Source organism: Dromiciops gliroides, chromosome 6 (genome assembly GCF_019393635.1).
Source record: "Dromiciops gliroides isolate mDroGli1 chromosome 6, mDroGli1.pri, whole genome shotgun sequence".
Taxonomy (NCBI): domain Eukaryota; kingdom Metazoa; phylum Chordata; class Mammalia; order Microbiotheria; family Microbiotheriidae; genus Dromiciops; species Dromiciops gliroides.
Genome location: NC_057866.1, coordinates 98722886 through 98746498, shown reverse-complemented (window position 1 = coordinate 98746498; position 23613 = coordinate 98722886). Strand labels below are relative to the sequence as shown.

The 23613-nt window shown below is 39.7% G+C and overlaps 1 protein-coding gene and 1 long non-coding RNA gene across 3 annotated transcripts in view; one reads left to right on the top strand and one right to left on the bottom strand.

Moving 5' to 3' along the window:
- LOC122732340 overlaps window positions 1–13004 on the bottom strand; it is a 49756-nt gene extending 36752 nt beyond the window's left edge. The window contains exon 1 of the long non-coding RNA XR_006353617.1: window positions 12799–13004. This is a non-coding gene — a long non-coding RNA (uncharacterized LOC122732340). The remainder of the gene's footprint in view (window positions 1–12798) is intronic.
- Window positions 13005–17342: 4338 nt separating this feature from the next.
- Window positions 17343–23613, top strand: part of MAEA (macrophage erythroblast attacher, E3 ubiquitin ligase) — a 144694-nt gene continuing 138423 nt past the window's right edge. Inside the window, exon 1 of one of the 2 annotated variants that reach the window (XM_043972401.1) lies at window positions 17343–17515. In XM_043972401.1, coding sequence (XP_043828336.1) covers window positions 17447–17515 — 69 coding nt within the window. In that variant the 5' untranslated portion in view covers window positions 17343–17446. The remainder of the gene's footprint in view (window positions 17516–23613) is intronic. The other variant, XM_043972402.1, reaches the window with a different exon arrangement.

The window sequence follows — 23613 nt, the reverse complement described above, 5'->3', positions numbered from 1 at the left end:
GTTTTGCATAATCTTACATGGTATAGCCCAAATGTGATTACTTACCGCCTCAGGGAGGGGAGTTGGGGAGGGAGGGAAGGAGGGATAAAATTTGGAACTCAAAACTATAAATAAAAATGTTTATTACTTTAAAAAAATAAAATTTGCACCTTTAAAAAAAGTCATAGACTGGGGCAGCTAGATGGCGCAGTGGATAAAGCACCAGTCCAGGATTCAGGAGTACCTGAGTTCAAATCTGGCCTCAGACACTTAACACTTACTAGCTGTGTGACCCTAGGCAAGTCACTTAACCCCAGTTGCCTTACCAAAAAAAAAAAAATTAAGTCATGGTCTGTGGCACATTTCAGAAGAATGCAGTTTCACAGTATCTTTTCAAATTAAGTCTATTTTTGTTGTGTCCTTATCTATGATCATGATCATTATGCCTGACTTTTCTGTCAGCTGATAGTGGGATTCAAGCATCTCCTTTTCTTTCCACCTTTTCTCTCCTTGTTTGTGTAGGCTTCTACTTATGAATGCCAATTATATGAAATAGTTTTTCCCCCACCATTCCTCTCCTTTTTTGACCCTTGTACTTTGCCCCCTACCTTTTCTTTCTCTTTTTAAGATCATTAAAACATAAATAAATCAACTCTAAATCCCTCTATCTTGATTTCCTCTATGACCCTTAATGATATTAGGGCTACGAGATCTCCCCCATTAGAATATAAACACCATCACTGTTGTCATTTTATGATTTCTCATTCATACTTACCTTTTTTTAAATTAATTTTATTGATGTCTTTTCTATTTTCAAATCACCAAAATTTCCCCAATATCCTTCCCTCTTCTCCCAGCGAGCTATCCCTTATAGCAAATATTTTTAAAGACAAAAATGCAATAAGAAGGAAAACTAGTCAAACTGATCAATACATCATAAAACTGAAAATATGTGCCATGTACTATACTTGTGGACCTCTCACCTCTTCATGGGGTGGAGTGGAATGTCATCTTATGTCACTTCTTTTGTAATTTTGCAGCATTCACTTTTTATTTGGGGGGGGGTGTTGTTCTTTTTATATTGTTGTAGTCATTGTGTCTACTGTTTTCTGGGTTCTGCTTATTTCACTCTGTACCAGTTTATATAGATCTTTGCATACTTCTCAGCATTCATCACTTTCATCATTTCTTATAGGACTGTGATATTCCATTACATTCATATACCATAATTTATTTAGCTAATCCCCAAATTGATGGGCATCTATTTTGTTTGTGATCACAAAAAAATGTTACTATAAATATTTTGGTGTATATGGTTATTCTCTTCTTATGGCCTCCTTGGGCCATAAAGACTAGTGGAATCTCTTGACCAAACAGTAGGGACACTTCAGTAAATTATTGTTGGTTGTAATGCAATTTATTTTACCTTTTGGAATATTATATACCAACCATTCCACTCTTTAATAGAAATGGCCACGATATCTTGTGTATTCCTTACTGTGGCTCTTCATTACTTGAATTCTTCTTTTCTAGTTTCCAAGTCAAAGAGTCTTTGAATTTTGGCTATTACATTCCTAGGAGTTTTAATTATGTGATTTCTTTCATGAGTTGACTTGTGGTATCTTTCCATTTCTACTTTGTTTTTCTCTTATGATTTCTTAGAATATAATATCATATCCAGGTATTTTGTTGTTGTTTGGTCATAGCATTCAGATAGTCCTGAATTTCTCAAATTCTCTCTCTTGATCTATTTTCCATGTTATATGGATTTTGTTTTTTGTTGTATAGCCCTTTTAAAAAAAACATACTTTTGCTTCATTTATTTCAATAATTTTAGTTGAACTTGTGCCCCAGATGTATTTTTCTTTTAGGTCCAACTTGTAGATATTTTAGGGTCATTCTCTTCTTCTGAGTTTGTATCTTTGATATCCTTTCACTAAAAATAGCTCTTTATGGTGGGTTTTTTTGTTCTTCTTTACTATTTTCAGCCTTACTTCCTGAATTTGGACTTTGCATTAAGGCCATGTTCTATGCACTGCTTGAGTGAATATATGAGCCTTGATTGGTCCTGTTTTGTATTCTCTTCAGTCTTGCTGCTACTTCCTCAGGGTACTGTATGTTGTATCCTTCAAAGATCTCAAGATAGCTCAGGCTGGGTACCTGCAAGTTTTCAGGACACATACAGTGGTCAGGTCATGGGCACAATCTTATTGCTGCCCTCCTGGTCTGAGTTATGCAAGCTTCCAATTAGGGTATAGGTCTGAGTAACAGTGCCTGCCCTTGGATGGAGCTCCAGAAGATTGCAACTGAACTCATAGTCAGCCAACTATAAGGTTCCACAGGATCGAGCAATAAAATTGAAGACTTCTCTTTGGTCTGAGATCACTGTCCTGGTTATTCAGCTGCAGGCCTCAGAGAGGGCTAGGAGATGGATCTGAGACTCTATCCCACTCCTGGGGACAAGGCCACAGAGATGCTATCTGTTCCTTGGGAAGTATATAGCCTCAGGCCTGGAATGTGCTTTGTACCTTCTCTAAAACCCCAAGGCATAGTCCCCTTTCTTAGTTCCCACTGAATCTGAGACCCAGCTCTGGGACATGAGCAAGAGAGCCAACTGGCACCTGTTCCTGATCCCTGCATAAAATTAGGCCTTCTTGTACTGGATCTCTTGTCCTGGTGCATAGACACAGCCCTTAGTTCATTTTCCACACACTGGAATATTCTGTGGCATATTCTTGGCTAGACATAGTGTCTGAAGTCCTCTGTGTCTCTCTGTTGACCTGCGATGGAAAACTGACTCACTGTAATTTTTCCTTGGACCAATCAGGACTTTGTCTGGTTCACTTTCTAGATCTTTATGAATAGATATGAGAGGGAGCTAAAGTGTACTGCTTCCTCCAACTTTGCCATTTTGGCTATTCCCCATGATTTTAGATCAATGTCTGTAAAGAAGTCTCTAGTGGAGTGTCCCAGGAAACTATAATTAACATGTCTTCTTTAACACTACTTCTTCACTTTTGAATACCAGTCTTCTTTGAATACAATTTAAGATTGCATTGTTAGCATTCATAGATGCCAAATCATACTGCTGCTTCCTATTCAGTTTTGTGTGGGATAGCTAGGTGGCACAGAGATACAGTACTGGTCCTGGAGTCAGGAGGACTGAGTTCAAATCCGGACTCATATACTTGACACATACTAGCTGTGTGACCCTGGACAAATCACTTAACCCCAACTGCCTTACAAAGCAACTGGGGCCATCTCCAGTTGTCCTGATCTACATCTTGTCACTGGACTCAGATGGCTTTGGAGTGAGGCTGGTGACTTTGCATAGCCCTCCCTCATTTAAATCCAATTCATTGCAAGTCATGACATCACCTCCTATCTTATATTTCTGAAGTTGATTTTTTTTCAAAAGAGTAAGGCTTTGCATTTATACCTTTTCACCTTAACATTAACTGATTCAACTCAATGTTACAGTCTGTCTAGATGTTTTAAACTCTAAATGTCAAGATGTTAACTATCCCTCCCAGCTTTATGGCATTTGAAAATTTGATAAGCATGCCATCTATATTTTTATCCAAGTCATGAATAAAAATGCTAACATCACAGATCCCAGGGAGACTCCATTGGGGACCTCCTTCCAAGCTGCCAACAAAGAAATCTTGTCTCATTTTTTAATTGTTACCTGTTCATGCATCTTACCTAGTGGACTTGCTCACCAAATTTACAAATTACACAAAGCTAGAAAGGGATAACTACTACGCTGGATGACAGTGTCAATATTCAGAATGATAAATAGGCTAAAATATTGTATCAAATCTAGCAGTATGAAATTTAAGATAAATGTAAAGGCAAACACTTGGGTTCAAAAAATAAATGTCAGCAGTAAAACCTAGAGGAGACATGGCTTGACAGTAATTAGTCTGAAAAGGGAACATGGGTTTCAGTGAACTACCAGTGCAATAAGAGTATCAAAAGTGATCTTGAAACCAAGAAAGTCAATTTGACCTCAAGCTGAATTATGAGATGAATAACATTCAGGAATAAGAAAGCAATAACATTCCTGCTATATACTGTCCTGGTCAGGCTATATATCAAGGTTATTGTGTTGAGTTCTGCATGCTACATTTAAGGAAGGACATAACATTACAAAGTGACCAGAGAAGGAAAAATAGTTTGTACAATATACTACTCCAATTGTATGAGTAGCAATTGAAGGAACTAGAATTATTTTCTCTAGAAGACTGGGGAGACATGACAGCTATCTACAAGTATCTGAAGATCTGTCACCTGAGAGAGAGAATAAATGTGTTCTGTTGGCCCCAGAGAATAGAACCAGGAGAAAGAGGTGGAAGTTGTAGGAGACAAATTTATACTTAATGCAAGGAAAATCCTGGAAACAATTGGAGCTAACCAAAAGTGGAATGTACTACCATGAGAGGTAGGGGAGCCTGCTACCTCATTTAAAGTCATTAAGCAAAAGCTGGATTAGTGGCTAACTTGTCAGGTATGTTATAGATGGAAATGTTTTTCAGGTATGTACTAGGCTAGATAGCTTCTTGGGGCTGCTAAATGGCACAGTTAGACAGAACACCAAGTTTGGATTCAGGAAGACCTGAGTTCAGATCTAAACTCAGACACTAGCTATGTGACCCTGGACAAGTCACTTCTGTTTCAGTTTCCTCATCTGTAAAATAAGATGGAGAAGGAAATGGCAAATCACTTCAGTATCTTTGCCAAAAAGGGTCATGAAGAGTTGGACGTGACTAAAGTAAATGAACGACAACAAAGATAGCTTATGAGGTCCCTTCTAACTGTATGATTCCATACCCTGCCAACCACAAATATTTCCACTAATGAGTAAAATTCTACTCATTTTTAAAACATCTTTATTGAACATTTTCTTTGAACAATGCTTTGTGCTTGGTATTCCTGAGGAAAAAAAATTGATAAATTATACTGCATACAGAAAGACGCTGCACTTAACATTTGTTGAATAGAAAAAAAAAATTGTAAAAAAGAAAACAGTCCCCTTCCCCTCCTTTTAAAAGGGAGAATATGAGTCAGTGTGGCTTTAGCGTGCACCATTCTGTTCAGATGCCTTTCTCTGAACACCTGGTTGAAATGATCCCCACACAGGATGGTAATAGAAAAATAAAGGAGAGTGAGGCACTTTGTGAGAGACCAGGTCTCTGTGGAGCACTGTAGGCAGCCAAAGCCAGTATGAGAACACTGGGCACCTGAGGAGTAAGTGAAAGAGGGCTCTGTAAATGAGGGGCATAGAAAAGAAAGCTTAAAAAAATGAATATTCATAGAATCCCCACCTCCTCCAGAAAACATTAAGTAGAAGTGAGGTGCTGATTTATTCCAATTACATGAACCTTTATGAATAACGTCACCACTACATATCTAATATCCCATTGTTTTGTTTTTTTTTTGGTACCTGGATTCCCCTATGTTTATTCACATTGTCCTTTAATGTTGTACCTCACAGTGCCTGGCACACAGTAAGCACTTAATGGATGCTTTTTGATGTGACTCTAAAAGCAGTCTTTGGGTACTAAGAGAATATATGATAATGACACATTGTTTCCTGGTCCACTCATCTCATCAGATAGTAGTTCACACTAACATTTCAATGTACAGAACAAACCATTCCTATCAGCATCTCACTTACTTAAGACGACACTAAGTAAAAAAAACTTAAAAAAAATTAGTCATACATACTTTGTTGTTTATATAGATGAAAAAAGTGAGGCTGAATAAAAATATGTATGTCTTGGTAGATCCAGAAATTCTCTGACAATTAATGTATAATTAAGTGACATTATCTTAACCGTTCTCTTTCTTGCTCTCTCTGCAGCATTTAACCCTCTTCATCACTCCTTGCTCTTTATGTTTTAAGGCCACCACAATCCCCTGGTTCTTTTACTTGACTACTCAATCCCTTTTGATGGTTCATCATGTATATCATATACATGTAAGTATATAAATGTGAGTATAACCCAAGACTACTTCCTTAGCCTCTGTGATTATCTATACTCTCTTAGTAACCATATCACAAATGATCTCAACACAGATGACTCCCAGATCTAGATACCGAGTCCTGGTTTCTCTCCTGAATTCCTGTCCTTCATTATCAACTGCTTACTGGATATCTGCAATTGCTAAAGCACCTCAAACACTTAAGATGGCCAAATCAAAATTTGTTATCTTTCCCCCAAAGTCACTCTTTCAAACTTTCCTCTTTTTATTACTTCTTTTTTTTTCTTTCCTATTTTTATTGAGGAGACCGCCATACTTCTAGCCACTCAGATTTGCAACTTCAATCCTTCACTCTTTCTCAATTTCCAATATATCCAATCATTTGCCAAAACTTGTAGATTGTTCCTTCACATCTCTCACATAAAGCCCCTTTTCTCTAATCACAACCCTAGTTCAGGTCACCATCTATCACCTGAACTATTCCAATAATTTCCTAATTAATCTCCCTGCCTTAAGAACTCTCACTGCTCTAATCTATCCTCCACAAAGTTGCCAAATTCCTAAAGCAGGCATTTGTGCTTATATTATTGACTATATTACTCCCCTGCTCAAAAAATTCCAGTGGTTCCCCATTGCCTCTAAAATAAAATACAAACTTCACTATTTGGCATCAAAAGTCATTCCCAATTTGATGTCAACATATTTTTCCATCCTTACTATGCATTATTTCCCTTCATATATTCTTCAATGCAGTCAAAATTGGACTCATAGCTGTTATTGACACATTTCATCTTCTCTCACTTAAACTATTCCCCATTAATTATTGGACAAGCATTTCTTAAGTGCATATTATGAGCCAGACACAAAACTAGAAATTGTAAATACAGAAACAAGAATGAAATAGCCCTGCCCTGGAGATTTCCACAATCCATGGGGAGTAGGCAACATACACGTGCATCGGTATACACAACATAAATGCAATGATTTTGGCGTTAAGGCATGAACAGCTTCAGGGGAACAAGAAAGCCTTATGTAAATCAGTAATGCTTGAGCTAAGGCTTGAAAAACGTGGGATTCTAAGAGCCATATGTGAAGAGGGAGTACGTTTCAGGTATGGGGAAGGCCAGTGTAAAAGCAATGAGACAGAAGATAGATGTCACCTAAGTAGAACAGCAAGAAGTTCAGTTTGGCTGATATGGAAAGGAAAGTGTATAAGGAAGTTGGAAAGGTGGGCTGGGAATGACTTTAAATGTCAGAGGATTTTAATTTTGATCCTAGAAAATAAAAGGGAGCTGCTGGAACTTATTGAGTAGAGGAATGACACAACTGGACTGTCACTTCAGGAAAGTAACTTTGACAGCTATGTGGATGATAGAGCAGAACAAGGAAAAAATTTGAGGTAGAGAGAGCAGTTAGGAAGCCATGGCAATAATCTACATGAGGAGTGAGGTAGACCTGGGAGGTGGCTCTATGAGTATTAAGAAGGTGATGGATGTGAGAGATATTGTAGAAGTAGAAATAAGACTTAGTAATTGAATGAATACAGAGAAGGGAGAGTGAGGAATAGAGGATGATAGCCCATGCCCAGAAGGCTCTCTCCTCACTTGTGCCTTTAAATCCCTAATTTCTTTCAAAGCTCAGCAGCTCAAACTCCACCCCAGCTATTAGTGCCTCCCTCAAAAGATTACCTTGTATTTACTTTGTAAGTAAATTCTGTCGCTACTTCTATGTGTGAACATATTCCTTAATAGGATATTAGCTCCTAGAAGCAAGTATTGTTTCGTTTTTGTCTTTGTAACCCCAGCAACTTAACTAGTGCTCACAGTAGGCACTTTAGTTGATTGATGTTTTAATCAATTTCACAAAACAGGATAAACATTTTTTTAAACTAACCTACTTAAAAAATGACAAACAGCTGCCCCATTTTACAAAAGCAGCATAGGGGTAATGGAAAGAATAAAAGATTGGGCTACTCTACAACTCTGGCAACGTCCCATGGAGCCCTCTGGCCTGAGTTTGCTTACCCAGAACATGAAAGGACATGATTCTGTCCTAGGACTGAGAGCTGAGAGGAACCTTATGCATTGTCTTGACTAACTCTAATTTGACAAACAAGTCAATTTAGGCCCAGGGAGTGAAGAGGTTTGCCCAAGGTTCCTTCTCGCTCTAACACTCTTTGATTCTAGAAAAAGTCAACAAAAGTGAACAAAAGACATCATAAATGGAAACTAAGTAACAAATTTATATTTTTAATAAATTATGGAGTTTAAAATTATGAATAAAAGTGCCCTTAAGGTGTCTAGTTAAATGATATCTGTTAAGATGGTAAACTCAAACAGAAACTGGATGGCCTCTGGGATTTCATCAAGCAAGCACATGAATGGTGTTGGGTTTTTTTAAGGTTATAGTAGGGAGCAAAATAAGAAAATCAAATCAGCAAACCAATTTTACACTATCATTTTCAAACTTCTCCTGTTAATTTTAATGTTCCACTCATGTCATTCAAAGATATATATATATATCTTAAAGATATATGTAGGGGCAGCTAGATGGCACAGTGGTTAAAGTGCCGGCCCTGGATTCAGGAGTACCTGAGTTCGGATCTGGCCTCAGACACTTGACACTGACTAGCTGTGTGACCCTGGGCAAGTCACTTAACCCCCATTGCCCTGCAAAAAACAAACAAACAAACAAAAAAACCAAAAAAAAAAAAAGATATATGTATATCTTATTGGTGTATATATATATATATATGTATATATATATATATATATACAGATATAGATATATAGATATATATACACACCAATCGATCCTGACTAATCAAGTAATAAATGCAGTGTAGCTAACTTGGTTCATAATTATGGTTTAGGACAAAACTGCCTATGATGAGAGCTTGAAATAATATAGTTTTATACATATTTAATTCCCATTTCCATTGCAAGGGAACCTCCATCCCAAATTTCCTTCCTTACACTGGCAATCTTTCTGATGATACATAGCTCCGCATTCCCAAACTCTGAAGGGGAGAAAGATCTAAAGAGGGCTGGGCTCTCTAACATCAATAAAGAAAGTCAAGATCATGCCTCCTGGGGAAAATCAGATCTAATTGCTATTTTGTTCTTTTAAGTTTTACCTTTTATACTTTTTAAAAGAACAGGAACATCATATTAAATCCTGGATGCTACCACAGGATATAGGTTTAAGGATGAATATCAGGACAATCTTTTCATTAAATCTCCAGGTAACTATCAGAAACCATCTTTTTTTTTTTTTTTGAAAATCTCATTTTCTTAATTTGCAAAACAAACATTTTATACAATTCAAAAAGTTTCTGAGTTCAATAGCCAATAAATTTTAATATAAACTATTTGATGTTTCTTTAGGCTGAGGAATTATGTATTTTTAAGTAGTATATATGCAAACTCAACTGGCATTTTCCTAACTTGCAAAACTACAGTAATTGTGGTAAAAATGATTCCTTTGAAATATCAACTGAAAAGTAAGGCTCCTATAAATGTTACTTCTCCTTATGAAATTGTTTCAGATATTTCAATTAACCTTATAAAGTATTAAGTGTCCCATTGGAGCACAAAGGTCACCATGGCTATGAAAAGGCTTTGCCAATCGAACTTAACCTCTGTGGAGCTAGAAGGTTTTGATAGACAATATATTTGACATCTGATCAGCATGGCTAAATCCCAAGAGGCTCTTCACTACACTCGATGATGAATTTTTCAACCACATTAATCCTAAAAAATGACCTACTAAGCAATGGAGGACTTATGATCTGAATTGTTGGAGGAAATACCCACATGGATGAAATGATAAATCCTTGATGTATTATATTTTTCTTTAAATCTTTCTCCAATCTTTCCAACTATGGATTCATATAAAAATTCCAAATAGCATTTGAAGGTGCAGCAAACTTATGTCCTACTCTAAGACCAAAATATAAAAGGTCATGCAGTAAAACAAAATAAAAGATATTTTACTCTAAGTGTCTTACTATCAGCTCAAAAAGGCTCCTATAACATGTTAATACTGGTAAGAATTCTCCATTACCACTACCCTGTGTAACCAAAGCACTCATATCATCTAGCCTACTATTAGGGCTGATAAATAAATGTTCCCATGCGACACTGTTGCTCCTTAATTTTTAATTATAGAAGGCTTTCAAACATAATTTATATTCCATGAGGAATCATGCAATGTCAAAGCTAAAAGAGACCTTGGAGATTGGATTAGTCCAAGCCCTTCATTTTGGAGATGAAGAATCTGACCCTCAAAGAAATCCAATGAGCTAGCCCAATACTACAAGCTTTGGTTTAGAAATAATAAGTGAGGGCCTTTTTTTGGTAACCCTAATATCCCCTTCCTACAAAATCCCAAAGCTAATATTGTGCTTCCTGTTGATTTATTCTTAAGTGAAGAACATGAACTTCAACAGTATGATGCTCCTCATGTATTTGCATTAATGAAAGAGTAATTCTTTCAAGTTACCTTCATATACATAGAATATGTTACATATTCCACCTCCTCAGTTACTGCACTCATTATCACACACAGGCTTGTTTAAGAAAGAAGGCCCAAGAGCCCTAATTTTAAAAGAAATTAACATATCATCTCTGCTTAGATTCTTCCCATTTTCAAAAACTCTGCAGGGACTTTAAAAATAAATGGTATTACTCAGCATCTGGATATGCCTTTTTTCTACCTACTCTACACTCCCACTTTGCCTATGCCCATCTCTAAAATGAAACTAAATATCCCAAACAACCGACTTAAAAAAAAATACAACCATAAATTTGAGATTCTGAGGCCTCAGTATGACCCAATGATAAATAAGCAAACTCACCAACCATATTAATTTCTAAATCTCTCTGGACTAGCAAAGCAGGAGTGTTTCTTAAGGTCTCCTAACAAGTTGATCACTTTACCCTCTAAGTATGAGCTTGTAACTCACTCACTATATTATTGCTAATAATGCATTGTAACAACTAACTCTAGAACGAAAATTTCACTCAATTGTAAAGGTTCTAGTACAAAATGGCTTTCTTAAAATTAACCTATTTATCACTTTAAGATGTCCACTTTTAAAACATTACTTTGGGAATTTTTATGGATAAACATGGATACCATCACCACAATGTTTTATGTGGTTTTCTTCATCCCAAAGGTTTTTCTTGGGGGGAGGGAGTGGGAGGGGGAAAGATGGGAGAACAGTAGAGAAGTAGCTGCTATTACATAAAATGGATGACAAGGATTACTTCTGTCATAAGATGAATAGGAAAATTGAGGTTTATGTCTATCTTGGGAAGAGAGCAGTGGCTTTTTATTAAATCGTATACTATATTTAAGAAAAGTGCTAATGGAGGAAATACAAATTATATCACTGTCACACTTAGAAGGTGGAGGTAATCACAAAATGCTACCTTGTTTATAAAAAAGAAGATTCCTTTTAAGAACCATTCTCTGTGAGGAGCCAATTTCTGCCTCAATTCTGCCCCTCCTCTACAAGTCTGTTTGTTCAGTGTCAACACACCGGGTAAGCCTACAGGTCTTGTCCTCAATTTCTCTTCAGATTCCTCGAATCAATCTAAAAAGAAAAATTCATATATGTCTGCCTTGTAGATGTTAAATAACTTTCCATCTCCAAACAGTTATCACCTCTGGCCACTGAGTCATCTTTTAAGATTAAGGTGAGGTAGATTTTTTTTTTGGTCTTGTATAAATTGATTGGTAGAACAACCATGAAAACAGCATAAACACAGATTGTTGTGAATGTGGTTAATAGAGACGTTAAATTTCAATGGATGGCAAAAAAAAAAAGATACATGCTTCTGTCTATTACTTCTGTTCATTCATTGTTTCATTAATTGTGCTAAGACGTTTCCATTTCCTATAGCAATTTTCTATAAAAGGTATTTTCCTCATTAATTCTATTTGGTGTCATATTTTTAAGCAACTGCAGGCATATAGCTCCAGAAAGCTTAACTCGAGACTTTCTGCTTCTTCGGGTAACCAATTTTGACTTACCAGAAGCTGTTCAAATATTAAAGGCACTCTGAGATGGCAGGAGTTTACCTAATAGCATACATGGTATGTGACACATCCCTTTCCATAAGCTTTCTTTTCCTTCTTAATAATAATAAATAACAACAGCACCACCAAAAAGGTTGACCAGAAATAACTTAACAGAAGAAGCACGTTCACTTGGACTATTTATATGAATAATCAAGTTACAATAGGCACATCTGAAAATTACAGGCTAGGTAGTTAAAACAGATGCTTCTTACGTTCCTTCATATGTACTGTGGCTCCCTTTGCCAATACCGTGAGGCGTTAGGCAAGAACTAAAGTATAAACATCTGCAACACCTCTCTCCGTTTTGTTAACATTCTTTCACACATTTTACTGTAAACTCCCCCAAAAAGGCAGATTAAGATTGTAAAAATAGCGAAATTGAGAACATCTGTGCAATAGCATCGCAAAACGGAATGAAACATGAATAAACAAAAACATGGCGAAAGTGGCCTGGGGTTGTTACACTGTCAGATCATTTTTCCAAGCCCAACATCAAGGCTTTTGTTACAACCAAAGCGGTCATTTGCATGGAGAACCAACAGGGTTTCTTCTTCAGCGTTTCCCAGATCGTAACACACTCACTCTCTACCATCCACACAGACAAATCTTTCCTCTTGCAAACAAACAATACTGATAAACACACACCTATTCGCAACGACAGAATCTACAGACTCCCCCGAACACTCTGAATACCGAATAGTTTGCTGCTGCAGCGTAATTTCGGTATAAAAATAACAGACAAACCTTTGGAGCGCTGCCCCAGCCGGAGTTCCTCTCTCTCTCCCTCTGCTCTGCTGTTACTGACAAGATCAGGCTGAGATTAACAAGTCCATGCTACTCTATCAACCTGACTCCTCAGGTTTTCCTATGCACTTCATTAGCTTTAAATTCACTGCAAACTTTTCCCAAAGTTAAAATAATGAATTAGTAAAGAGCAAAGCAGGGATTGGGGGGCGGGTGGGGGGGGGGGGGAGGTAAAAAGAGGGGGAGGGGAAGAGGGAAAACAACCACAGCCTGGGCGATCACTAGAGCAGTTCCTTTCATGCTGCTGTATAGTTAAGGCTGTGTCAGCACTTTCACTCCAAACACCCCATTTTTAGAGCGAAATAATGCTTGCAGGAAAACGTGCCTCTAACACACATACCTAGCAGGATTCATTTAAAAAATTATTTTAAAAAATAATTCCATTTAAAAAAAAGATTGATATTTATTTTAGAAAAAAGAGGAAAAAGCCTCATGCTTTCTAGTATTCCCAATAACCAATAATACTGTTTTCTTAGCAAATTAATAAAACACTTTCTTTAAAAATTTAAGTTCTACCACCCTTTCTACTCACTTGCAATGAAAACCTAAAGAACAGCACCTCTAAGGGTCTTTTAAAAATTGAGTTATTTGGTGTTCAAAACTGCATGAATAAAAATTGTTTTAAACTTTAAAGCAAATGATCACAAGAAGCATAGGCTTATAGTGCAGAATGCCTAAGTAGTTTGCCCAGTAGAATTGCAGAAGTTACATTGGAGGTCATAAACTTCTTTCCCCACACTACTCCATCAATCTTTCTAGGAATGAAGAACCAGATTAGTCTTTGAGCTATAAAAATTGGTCTTGCTACTGAGACCTCCAAAACCTATGAGGTAATTGATTTTTTTTTTAGATGAAAAATCATTACTTGGGATGCCCGATTAATTTCCAGAGGATCAAACAGTATGGGTCCTTAGTATTTTACTCTTTAAACTTAAACTCAATCCTACCCCCCAAAAAAGAGAAAGTTATACTCTACCTCCAAAAAGAGCTCCCCAGCTAATAGTAGAAATGTTTCATTTAAGGTGCATGGTAAATATAAAACAAATTACTTAATGTTTAAAACAAAAATTTTAAGCTGGATGGTCTCATAACAAACTTCACAGAAGTAAAAGACCAGTACTAGTTATTCCATGTTTTAGTTATAATGTGGTGATTGGCTTTAATGTCCTATAAAGCAAGTTACTACTTCAACATCAAAATGGGGTCTGCTGGCTTTCACTAGCTCCTTTTTGATTTAAGCTTTAATTCCTATAGAAATTTTTTTAAAATTCTGAATGAGACATACAATCTATCATTTACTTATAGAAGTAATGTGTTTTGCTAAACTCCCTAATAAATCAGGAAAATTCTCCATTAATTAATTTGTTTCAGATCACTTTCCACACTGCTAGATACTATAACTTTAATGCTACTTGAAACTTCTGTGCAGTTACAAAGACTTTTTAAAAAGTCAAATGTAGGAGACATGTATTTTCTCAAATTTTAAAGAAATATTTTATGACATTCCCAATTAAACCTGATCATTTTCATAAAAACTGATAAATCGGTTGAAAGAAATCTAATTTTCAACATAATAGCTTAACAACATAACACTAAGTTAAAAAAAAATTTACCAGCTCACATTGGATGACAATTACCCAAAAGATAAAATTTTAAAGCCAACCATTAAACACATATCTATCTTATCTACAAATGACTTTAAAATGCTCAATCTTTTTCTTAGTTTTAATAGGAAATCAGACTTCCTAACCTCAGATGAGAAACTCAAGCTAAGAAGCTTTCCATGAAATCATTCTAAGCCAACAATTGTAACCTTAAACCGATGACATGCTTACAATGCACAGACTATATAAATATTTATACATGCTACCAAGAAGGGTAAATCAGTTGACATTCAGCAATTAAAGCTGCCTCTCTGAAGTTGCAATACTTAAAGGTTAAAGATTAGACATGCTCCCTCTTGTGTTAAACTAAGAATGCATGCTGTTTTCTCTGACATGCCAGTGCCACAGCCATCTGTTCCATTAAGTAAACCCCTTAAACTTTGGCTACTCATTCTCCCACCAAATCTTCTAGTTTAAAAGGAAATTCATGTTGTACCCTATACTGTGTACATATTGCCTTACTGGGGGGGAGGGGTTGGCCAGGAATACTATATATTTGCCTCATATCATCAATAATTGAATCGTTCACAACTAAATCCTTAGCGCCCAAATGCAAAGTGCCAGAAAGATGAGGTTTGCCTCCAGTTCACATGGCTAATAATTCATATACTGAATAAACCCTGTCCTTCAAGTAACAGAAACCTAACTGTTGGGAACCAGAAAAATCTCACTAGCCAGGTCAGATTTCTAATAATCACTCATCTAGGACTATAATAAGGCCAAAAAGAGTACCTTGTAGAGTTCCCATCAAATTGAATGGGGTATATTTATGAAGCGCTGTAAGTACGAAGTTTTGCTCAGACAAGGTTTCTGAAGCTTCGAGTTTACAGCAGTTTTTGACAGACATTGGGGGGAAGGGGATTTCAGAAGGAAAAAGTAGTCATTTTGGCTAAGAGAATCAAGAAATACACTTAGAGTGAAGACACGAGCGGCCAACTCCTCCAAGGTGCAGGCAGATTGGGAGATGATTTGCACGGTCGCCCCCGACCCATCTCATTTGATACGTAGGGGAAGTGAAACCTTTCCAGCCGGCTCGGCCAGCATTTCACCCCTGGCCCAGGGTCATGTCCTGGATGACGAGGGCGAGCTAACTCGGGATTCTGGGGAAGCACAGGGCTTCCCTCGCTCCTGCTCAGCAGGGTCTCTCTCCTGAGGGCCGTCCCGAACAGGCTGCGCCCCCGGAGGCAGCAGCGGGAGCAGCGGCGCTGGGGCTGGGGAAAGGAGAGCCAGAGCCTGGACCCGGTAGAGGGGCAGTGGCGGGGGAGGGGGGGCCGATTGCGCCCGGGAAACCCGCTCGGTTCGTTTCGGGACCGGGGGAGGCAGGGACGCATTCGAATTAAAAATAGGGACGGGCTGTATTAATGTAGAGAAGTAAGCCGCCAAACCCTCCGAAGTTTTCGGAAAATTCTAGGGGTGGCCCTGAGAGAGCGTGAGCTCATTCCTGGACGTCCCGGCCCGCCTCCGTCCCGAGATCCCTCCGGCCCCTCCTCCTCCTCCTAGCCGAAGGGAAGCTCGCTCCGCCGGCATCAGAGCGCGCATGGGGGAGTGGCGGGGGGGGTGGGGGGGGATGGAGGGATGGAAGAGAAAACTGGAGCGCGCGAGGCGGGAGCGCGCTGGAGGGGGGAGACGGGAGCGCGCGGGGAAGGGGCTGGGGGCGGGGCCCAGCCTAGCAGCGGTTGGGGCGGTTAGAACGTTAGGAACGTCTTGGAGATCCTGGCTGCCCACTCCGGAGCCCGGACTGGGGGGCCTGCCCACCCCCGTGCCCTCCCACCTTCCTGCGCCCAGGGCCCAGACCCGCCTCCCTTCCTCGGTCCTAGCTGCTCAGAAGGTCCCTTCAGCGATGGCCGGGGAAGGGCTGCCCTCGGCTCCGCGTGGGAGACACAGAAGAGGGGAAGGGGTACGGGTCAGGGAGGGGGGGACTCACTGGGTTCTGAGGAGGGGGTCCCGGCAGGGTTAACCCTGTTCCCGCCACTGGCGTCGCAGCCTCCCGAGTGTCCAATTCACTCCCCTCCTCGATACCCCCCCCCCAGCTTCCACACCCCCTTCGCCCCTCCCCCCACCCAAGCAACTTACTATCTCCCCGAACACCGCAAAACTCCTCAAACTCCCCACCCCCTCCGGGCACGCCCCCTTTCCCTACCCACCCCTATCCCCCAGCTCCCGCCTCCGCCACAGCCCACATGTTTGGTTTGCCGGCGTTGCTGTCAATCAAGGAAAGCTTTCTCTTCCTATTGGACCTAGAACCTGCCAGTACATTCCGGGAGTTCCTGGTTTCCCACCCCGAAAAGTGGTCCTGTATAGGGGCGTCCCTGATTGGCCACCATGACCATCTAAGGCTCGGAGTAGGATGTCCTCAGTAGCCCAAGCAATTTCACACACACGTTCTTGGAGCTAGAAGCATCTTTCACCAGGGTCTCCATGTTCTGAATAACATTTGTCATTAGCCCGGGCCCCCAACTATTAAGTATGTGGGAACTGGTAACGTCAATAAAGTCGTTCTGGCTTGCCCCACCTATCACGTCAGAGTCGGCCGGAAACTAGATCCCTGATTGGCCCCAGGGCGACCCCGGGCCAAGTGGGAATCGTCACTGTACCCCGGCGTCTCTAAAACGAAATACGCCTTCCTTCTTTTCGGGCCAGTAAAAAACGTCTTCATAGCCTACACTTTCCTATGATTGGAAGAGCGACATGAAAGGAAGGAATTGATTGGGCCAACCCGACGTCCTTTCCCGCAGCCCTGCCCAGAGCTGTGCGTTCTTCCGCCACCACAGGCGGTTGGGCGGAAGCGATTGGCTAAAACGCCTGTTCCCTCCCGGTAATGGGTGGAGGCGAGGTGGGAGGGAGAGGAGAGCTGTCTGTTACCCGCCATGCACCGCGCCCCGGAGGTGGCTCCCTTTGGTCTGTAATGTTTTGGCCAATCCAAAATGGCGGTGCAGGAATCAGCTGCTCAGCTTTCCATGACCCTGAAGGTGCAGGAGTATCCAACCCTCAAGGTGGGTACCCAGGGGCCCGCCCCGATGGTGGGGGGTGGGGGAATGAGGCCCAGCCGCCTTCCTGCTGGAGGAAAACGGGCTGGCCAGGAGCCACACCGTCCGGCCGTCCGGGGCGGGTGGGGACTCGCCTCCCCCACTGGAGCGGAGGACGCGAGGTCTGTCCACGCCCCCGGCTGCCAGGGCTGGGGCAGGGGTAGCGAGCGCGGGCTCCGGGCTGGGGACCCTCCAGCCAGGGGAGGGGCCGGGGAGATGGCGCCTTGCTTGGGGGGGGGGGGTGACCGCCCATCCAATGGGGGGGGTGGATGGGACTTCCCCGCCCCTAGCAGGTCTGGGAAGGGTTAATGGGGTGAGGGGCACGAGGGGAGGAAGTGAACCTGGACAGTCTCCCACCTACCTCCTGAATGTCCTGTCTTTTTACAACCCATTGCATGAAATAACGACCCGGGGATCCTTGTAGGGTGGGGGGCACGGAATAAAAGAGCGACAGCCACCGGATTCCGAGCCTTTGGAGTGCTAATAGAGACCAGAGACGTGTAGGGTCCTAGATGTAGAGCTGAAAAGTATCTTAGAGGTCATCCAGCCCAATCCTCTCCCTTTTACGGATGAGGAAACTGAGGTCCGGGGAGGAGAGGGGAATTACCCAATGAGAGGTAGGATTTGAACCCAAGACAGATGCTATTGCTTCGATCTTTGAAGGAACCTTAGAGGTCATCTCGTCTCTCATTTTACAATTGAGGAAACGGGGATAGAGATTTCACACAGGTACTAAATTGCAAGGCAGTGATTTGAATCCAGGTTCTTTTACCCCCCCCTTAACATGATTTCCACTCCTTGTACCTCACCCAGTCCTGAGGGAGAGAAAATCGCAGGGTTTAAAGCTAGAAGAAGCTTTAGAGGTCGTCCAACTCCCTCATTTTATGAATGAGAAAACTGAGGTTTGGAGAAGGGAAGAGACCCAAGGTTATACCATAATTAGACCAAGGAATTTTCACCAGATATTCTGACTTCAAATGTAGGACTTTTTAGGTTTTGCCACAAACTGGCTGAGAAAGATTTCTGGGAGGTGGGGGAGGAAGTCACTTGGAAAGTAAAGATTGTTATGATGAGGTAGTGTTTAGAGCCCCAGCTGTTTCCAAGTAAACATCACATGACAGGGTGATGAGTTCTAGCTGAGTTCTTGGGGGTAAAATAAGGAGAAAAGAATCCTAAAAGGTGGACATCTCTTAGAGATTTCATGACTTTTTCCAATATGCTGCCTGTCACTCATAAGATCACTGATTCTCCTTGAAGCATTGTTAAATCATTCATTCCTTTAAGAAACATTGGAATTGGGCATAGGGTGCCATGCTCTGCACTGGAGGAGGTAAAAATTGTAGATAAGACAGTTCCTCTTCTCATATTACAGTTTCTTAGGATTTGATAAGGCGCAAGCACAGATAGTCATACTTCAGTGACATTTGATTTCATCAATGTGGGGGTTATCTCATCTCTGATAGGAACCCTTCTGTGACTGAGTAGAATGTCTTCAAAAGTTTTTGTGACCAAAAATTCATCACCTGCAGACCCATCATTCTGGTGATGAGCTTCTCTCTATAGCATGCTGGCCATAAAGTCTACCTTATAATATAGATACCTACATTCCAATATTTTCATGACTGTATGGTATTTTTATTTAATCTCCCACTTTAGTGTCTTTGTACTGGTAGTCCCCTGCATCTGGAATGGACATTTTTTTTCATACTCCTCTTGGAATGCCCGCTTTCCTCTAAGTCAGGACTTGGGTGTCACCACTGCCATGAGGACTTTGCTCAGTGGTTACTGTCTTCTGTGTCTTGAAATTATTTTGCATTGCTTTGTGTATACTCTGTATTTGCTTATTTGTGCATGTTGTAGCCACTTTCTTCCAGCAGCATGTCAACTGCTTAAGGGCAGGGGCTGTTTTCATTTCAGTCTTTGTCTACCCAGCACCTAAGGGGTAAGATGCCTTATAATAGTGAACCTTTAATACACATTTGTTGAATGAAATAGATTTAAAGCTGGAAAGAACTTTAAAGACCATTTTGTCCACTCCCCTCATTTTACAGATGGGGAAACTCAAACCCAGAGGGAAATGATTCTCTCAGAGTAACACAGAGAAGGGATCTTCTTTAAATCCAAGGCCTGTAGCTCTAAACTGAACACACTTTAAAGTTGTATTACACTCTCCACTCAGTGAATCTCTTCATGACCTTGTATAACTCCCTCACCTAGGTCACATACCATTATTACTAACTTCAACTTCCTACTTTCTATGAAACAAATATATTTCATAATATACTTGTACCATACATACATGACACATCTTTGATAATTAATCAGTAGAATACGTTTGTCCAAGATTTTTTGAAACCAACTCACTAAAATTTCACGGTCATCAGATTCTTAGAAATATGTTTGCCTGGCTCTTTGGTTTGAAGATTAGCATAGCACCGAAAAAAGAACACAACACCTGGAGTCACCAGATTGGTCTGAATTCCCACCCTGTCACTTCCTCTCTCTGTGTGACCTTGAACAAGCTTTTCCACTGTTCTGGGGCCTCAGTTTCCTTATCTGTAAAATGAAAGGTTTCAACTAGCTACTCTGTAAGGTCCCTTACAGCTCTGAATTTCTGGTGCCAATCAGCAGAGGGAATGGATTCAGTTCCTGGCAGGCCACAGCTTTGTTCCTTTCCAGAACAGGCTGCACTCCCTAATCCTGGTGAGCCATTAAGCTAGTCACAAGCACCACTGAATGAGAGTATTTATGAATTAGAGTGCCTCTGTCTACCCTATTGGAAATCATTCAGAGGATCATCTGCATAATGTCAGGATTGGAAGGACTGAACATGCCTGAGGTTCTAATAAGTAACAATCATTTGAGTATCTACTAAGATGATAGGTGAGAAATAGAACCACATCTGCCACAAATTGTAGGTGAATTGATGTAAATGCGGAAGATTAGTGTCTTTTCTCATTCAAATGGGTGATTGTCACAGAAAAAGACAAGAGTTAGTCTGCTATGACTTTTACTTAATAATGGATTTGAAATAAGCTTGGAAGGCTTAGGCAAGAGAGAAAGAAGACTGCTCAATTCTTGATTCTCCTTGGCTGTTTTTATTTACTGACACTAAATGGGGTTGGAATCATAGCTTTTCTTAGATTTTGGAATGGCAGGGGTTGGAATAGGTATACTCAAAAGCCACCAAATAAGGAAATTACCAAGGATGAAAAATTTCCCTAACTCAATAAGCAGAAAGGAAATTAGTTTTCTCCAAAGGAGTCAACATTGATAGGTATTTGTTATTTAATAATCCAAAAAATATCATTTGGATCAAAGATTTATTCAATATCCTTTGATTAAATAATGACTAACAGCTAATAAAAGAGGATTATAATTCCATGTAAAGGAGGCTTGCCAGATGCAGACTTATTTTTGTTTGTTTATTTTGTTTGTTAAAAGTCTGCCAGCATGATAAAGTGAACTTCCCTATTTTCTCTACCAAGTTCTTTGAATGTATCCTATATGATTCTTTTCTTTCTTCTTGACACTTAGGTGACACTGCATGGCATGTGGTAAGCACTTAATGAATGGTTGTTGATGGATTATTTCATTTCTGAATCAGCATTTCTTAGAATACTTTTGGGAATGATGCACAGTCAAAGCTGAATATTGGTGGGGTGTTCTAAGAAGCCATACCTTTTTTAAGCCAGAGACATTTTTAAGAGGCTTGATAAGAAGAGCAATAAAGTGCTTAGGATGAAATTTCCATCTTGGCTATAATTAGTTTCTCAGCTACATAAGATCATAAGATGTGCAGAAGAAATCTAAAGAAGAGCACATGGCTGGAAGTTGTGGTTGCAGAAGGTTTGAATTGTGTTTTGCTGTCTTTACACTCCCTTTCCTGTCCCCTCCCCAGTAACAGGACAGAAGGATTCCCTAAGATAAGCAAAGGAAACAACAGCCAAATAGTGGCTATCTGTTTAATATATTAATTATTACTTTGTGATAACATGATATGGTAAGAATTTGCCTTTGGTAAAAATGAATATCTTCAAGACGGAATTTGTGTGGTGATTAGTTAAAATTGTTACTAACATAAAATCATAATTTTTGCCACAGAAATTTTGACATGGGTTTTTAATGATTGATTTAAGAAGATTAATGTGGTATGTAGAAGGAACAGAGTTCCTTGGTGTTTGAGACTTGGGTCTGCAATTTACTAGCTGTGTAATGCTTCTGATGGAGGGCTCTTCCCATTTAAAAGAGTCCATCTTAGGCAATTCACTTCATGTCACTGGGCCTCAGTTTCCTAGTTAATTCAACAATGATTTAAACACTATGTTTCTTCCCTGGCTTACTATGTTGTGGTGTTACAAAAGTAACACAGTCACTGTCCTTAAGTTTTTATTTTATAGGGTAGAAATAACATGTATAGGGAGCAGTAAATACAGCACTTTGAGGAGGGGAGAACACTAAACACTTGGGGGGTCCAGGAAGTCTTTATGTAGGAGGTAAGCTGGAGGCAAGCCTTGAAGGGAGCTATGGATTCTAGGAGACAGAGGAAGATGATCTATATGTATGACGACAGCCTCTGTGAAAGCCTCAAAGGGAGATGGAATATTTTTTTCCAGGGATGGCAAAAACAGGCAGCGGGGTTGCGTTCAGTGGGTAGAGGACCAGGCCTAGAGTCAGGAAGACCTGAGTTCAAATCCAATATGAGACACTTGCTAGGTGTGTGTGACCTCAGGCAGTTTTCCTGTTTCCTCAACTGTAAAATGGAGATAATAGCACCTGCCTCCCAGGGTTGTGAAGATCTGATGAGATATTTGTGAGACACTTAGCACTGATAATAGGCTATGTATAAATGCTTATTCCCTTCCTTTTCTTTGGCTGGAATGTGGAGTGTGTTGGGGGAATAGTGTAAAATCAGTCTAGAAAGGCATATTAATGTTAGATTATGAATACTGAAGTTAATCTTACAAGGAATCCTGACTTAAAAGTAATCCTAAGAATTAATTTATAATAAAATTATTTGACAGATAAAATTCCAAATTTATCCACGGTGAGTCAGACACATGTTCTGACCAGCCCAGTGGTCTGTTTATCCCCAGTGGCACCAAGGAATGCATTGTGGAAATGTGGTAAACTGGGAAAGGTAGAAGATGTAATTTATACAGTGCTCTTTATGCCAATTTTTATGAGATTTGAAGGAGTCTGCACTCTTCCTGCCCATACCATTCATGGTTGGATTGACTTTGATCAACCAAGTAAAAAGGGACAGCCCTCTCACTTTTCAGATCCTTCATCCTGAAGCATACTGATCTGGGGTGTCTCTGTAAAGATACTTTTGTGTCTCTATTTAAAAATCTCACTTTACTCTGTTTAAATAGGTTTGTGATTGCAGGATGTTAGATTAGATCCATGGTTATCAAAGAGTCTACCCATGGCACAGTAGTTTTGGTGAAGTGTACCAGGAATTATATAATTTACATTTATAATTTTCCAGTAGTATACCTGATTTCCTCAAAACAAGCAGAAAAAGTTGAGCTATTATATTTGATATTCACTAAGGTTCCTTCCAACACTGAAATGTCATGTTTCTAAGATTTTTAAAATTTTATGTCCTCATCTTTTGACAATACTAAAAATCAATATGTATTCCCTTTTGATCTTAATTTTTGTTGACCCTGTAGATACTTTGAATCTTCATGTCTTATAAAGTGACAGTAAAATAAAATGTATTTTTAATCATTAATGAAACCCTATGCAAATGTTCTTTTAATAGTGACCAGAAACACTTAAATTTCTTACGTCTCTATGCATATTTTTATAAACTCATGCAAATTAGGTTATAATTATATAGGAAATGGAAGTTTTATAAGAATAAATATAGCTTCTTGCTTCTGATTCATTTCCTTTATATGATTATTGACACAATTTCATATTGTATGGAGAAACAAATATAATTCTCATATAAGCCTCAAATCCTTCCCACTCCCTCAGAGATTGAGGTATAAAGTATTTTAGTATGCTAGTGACATGACTCAAGTTTGGTGGTAAAGGGTTTGTTTTTAAAGTTG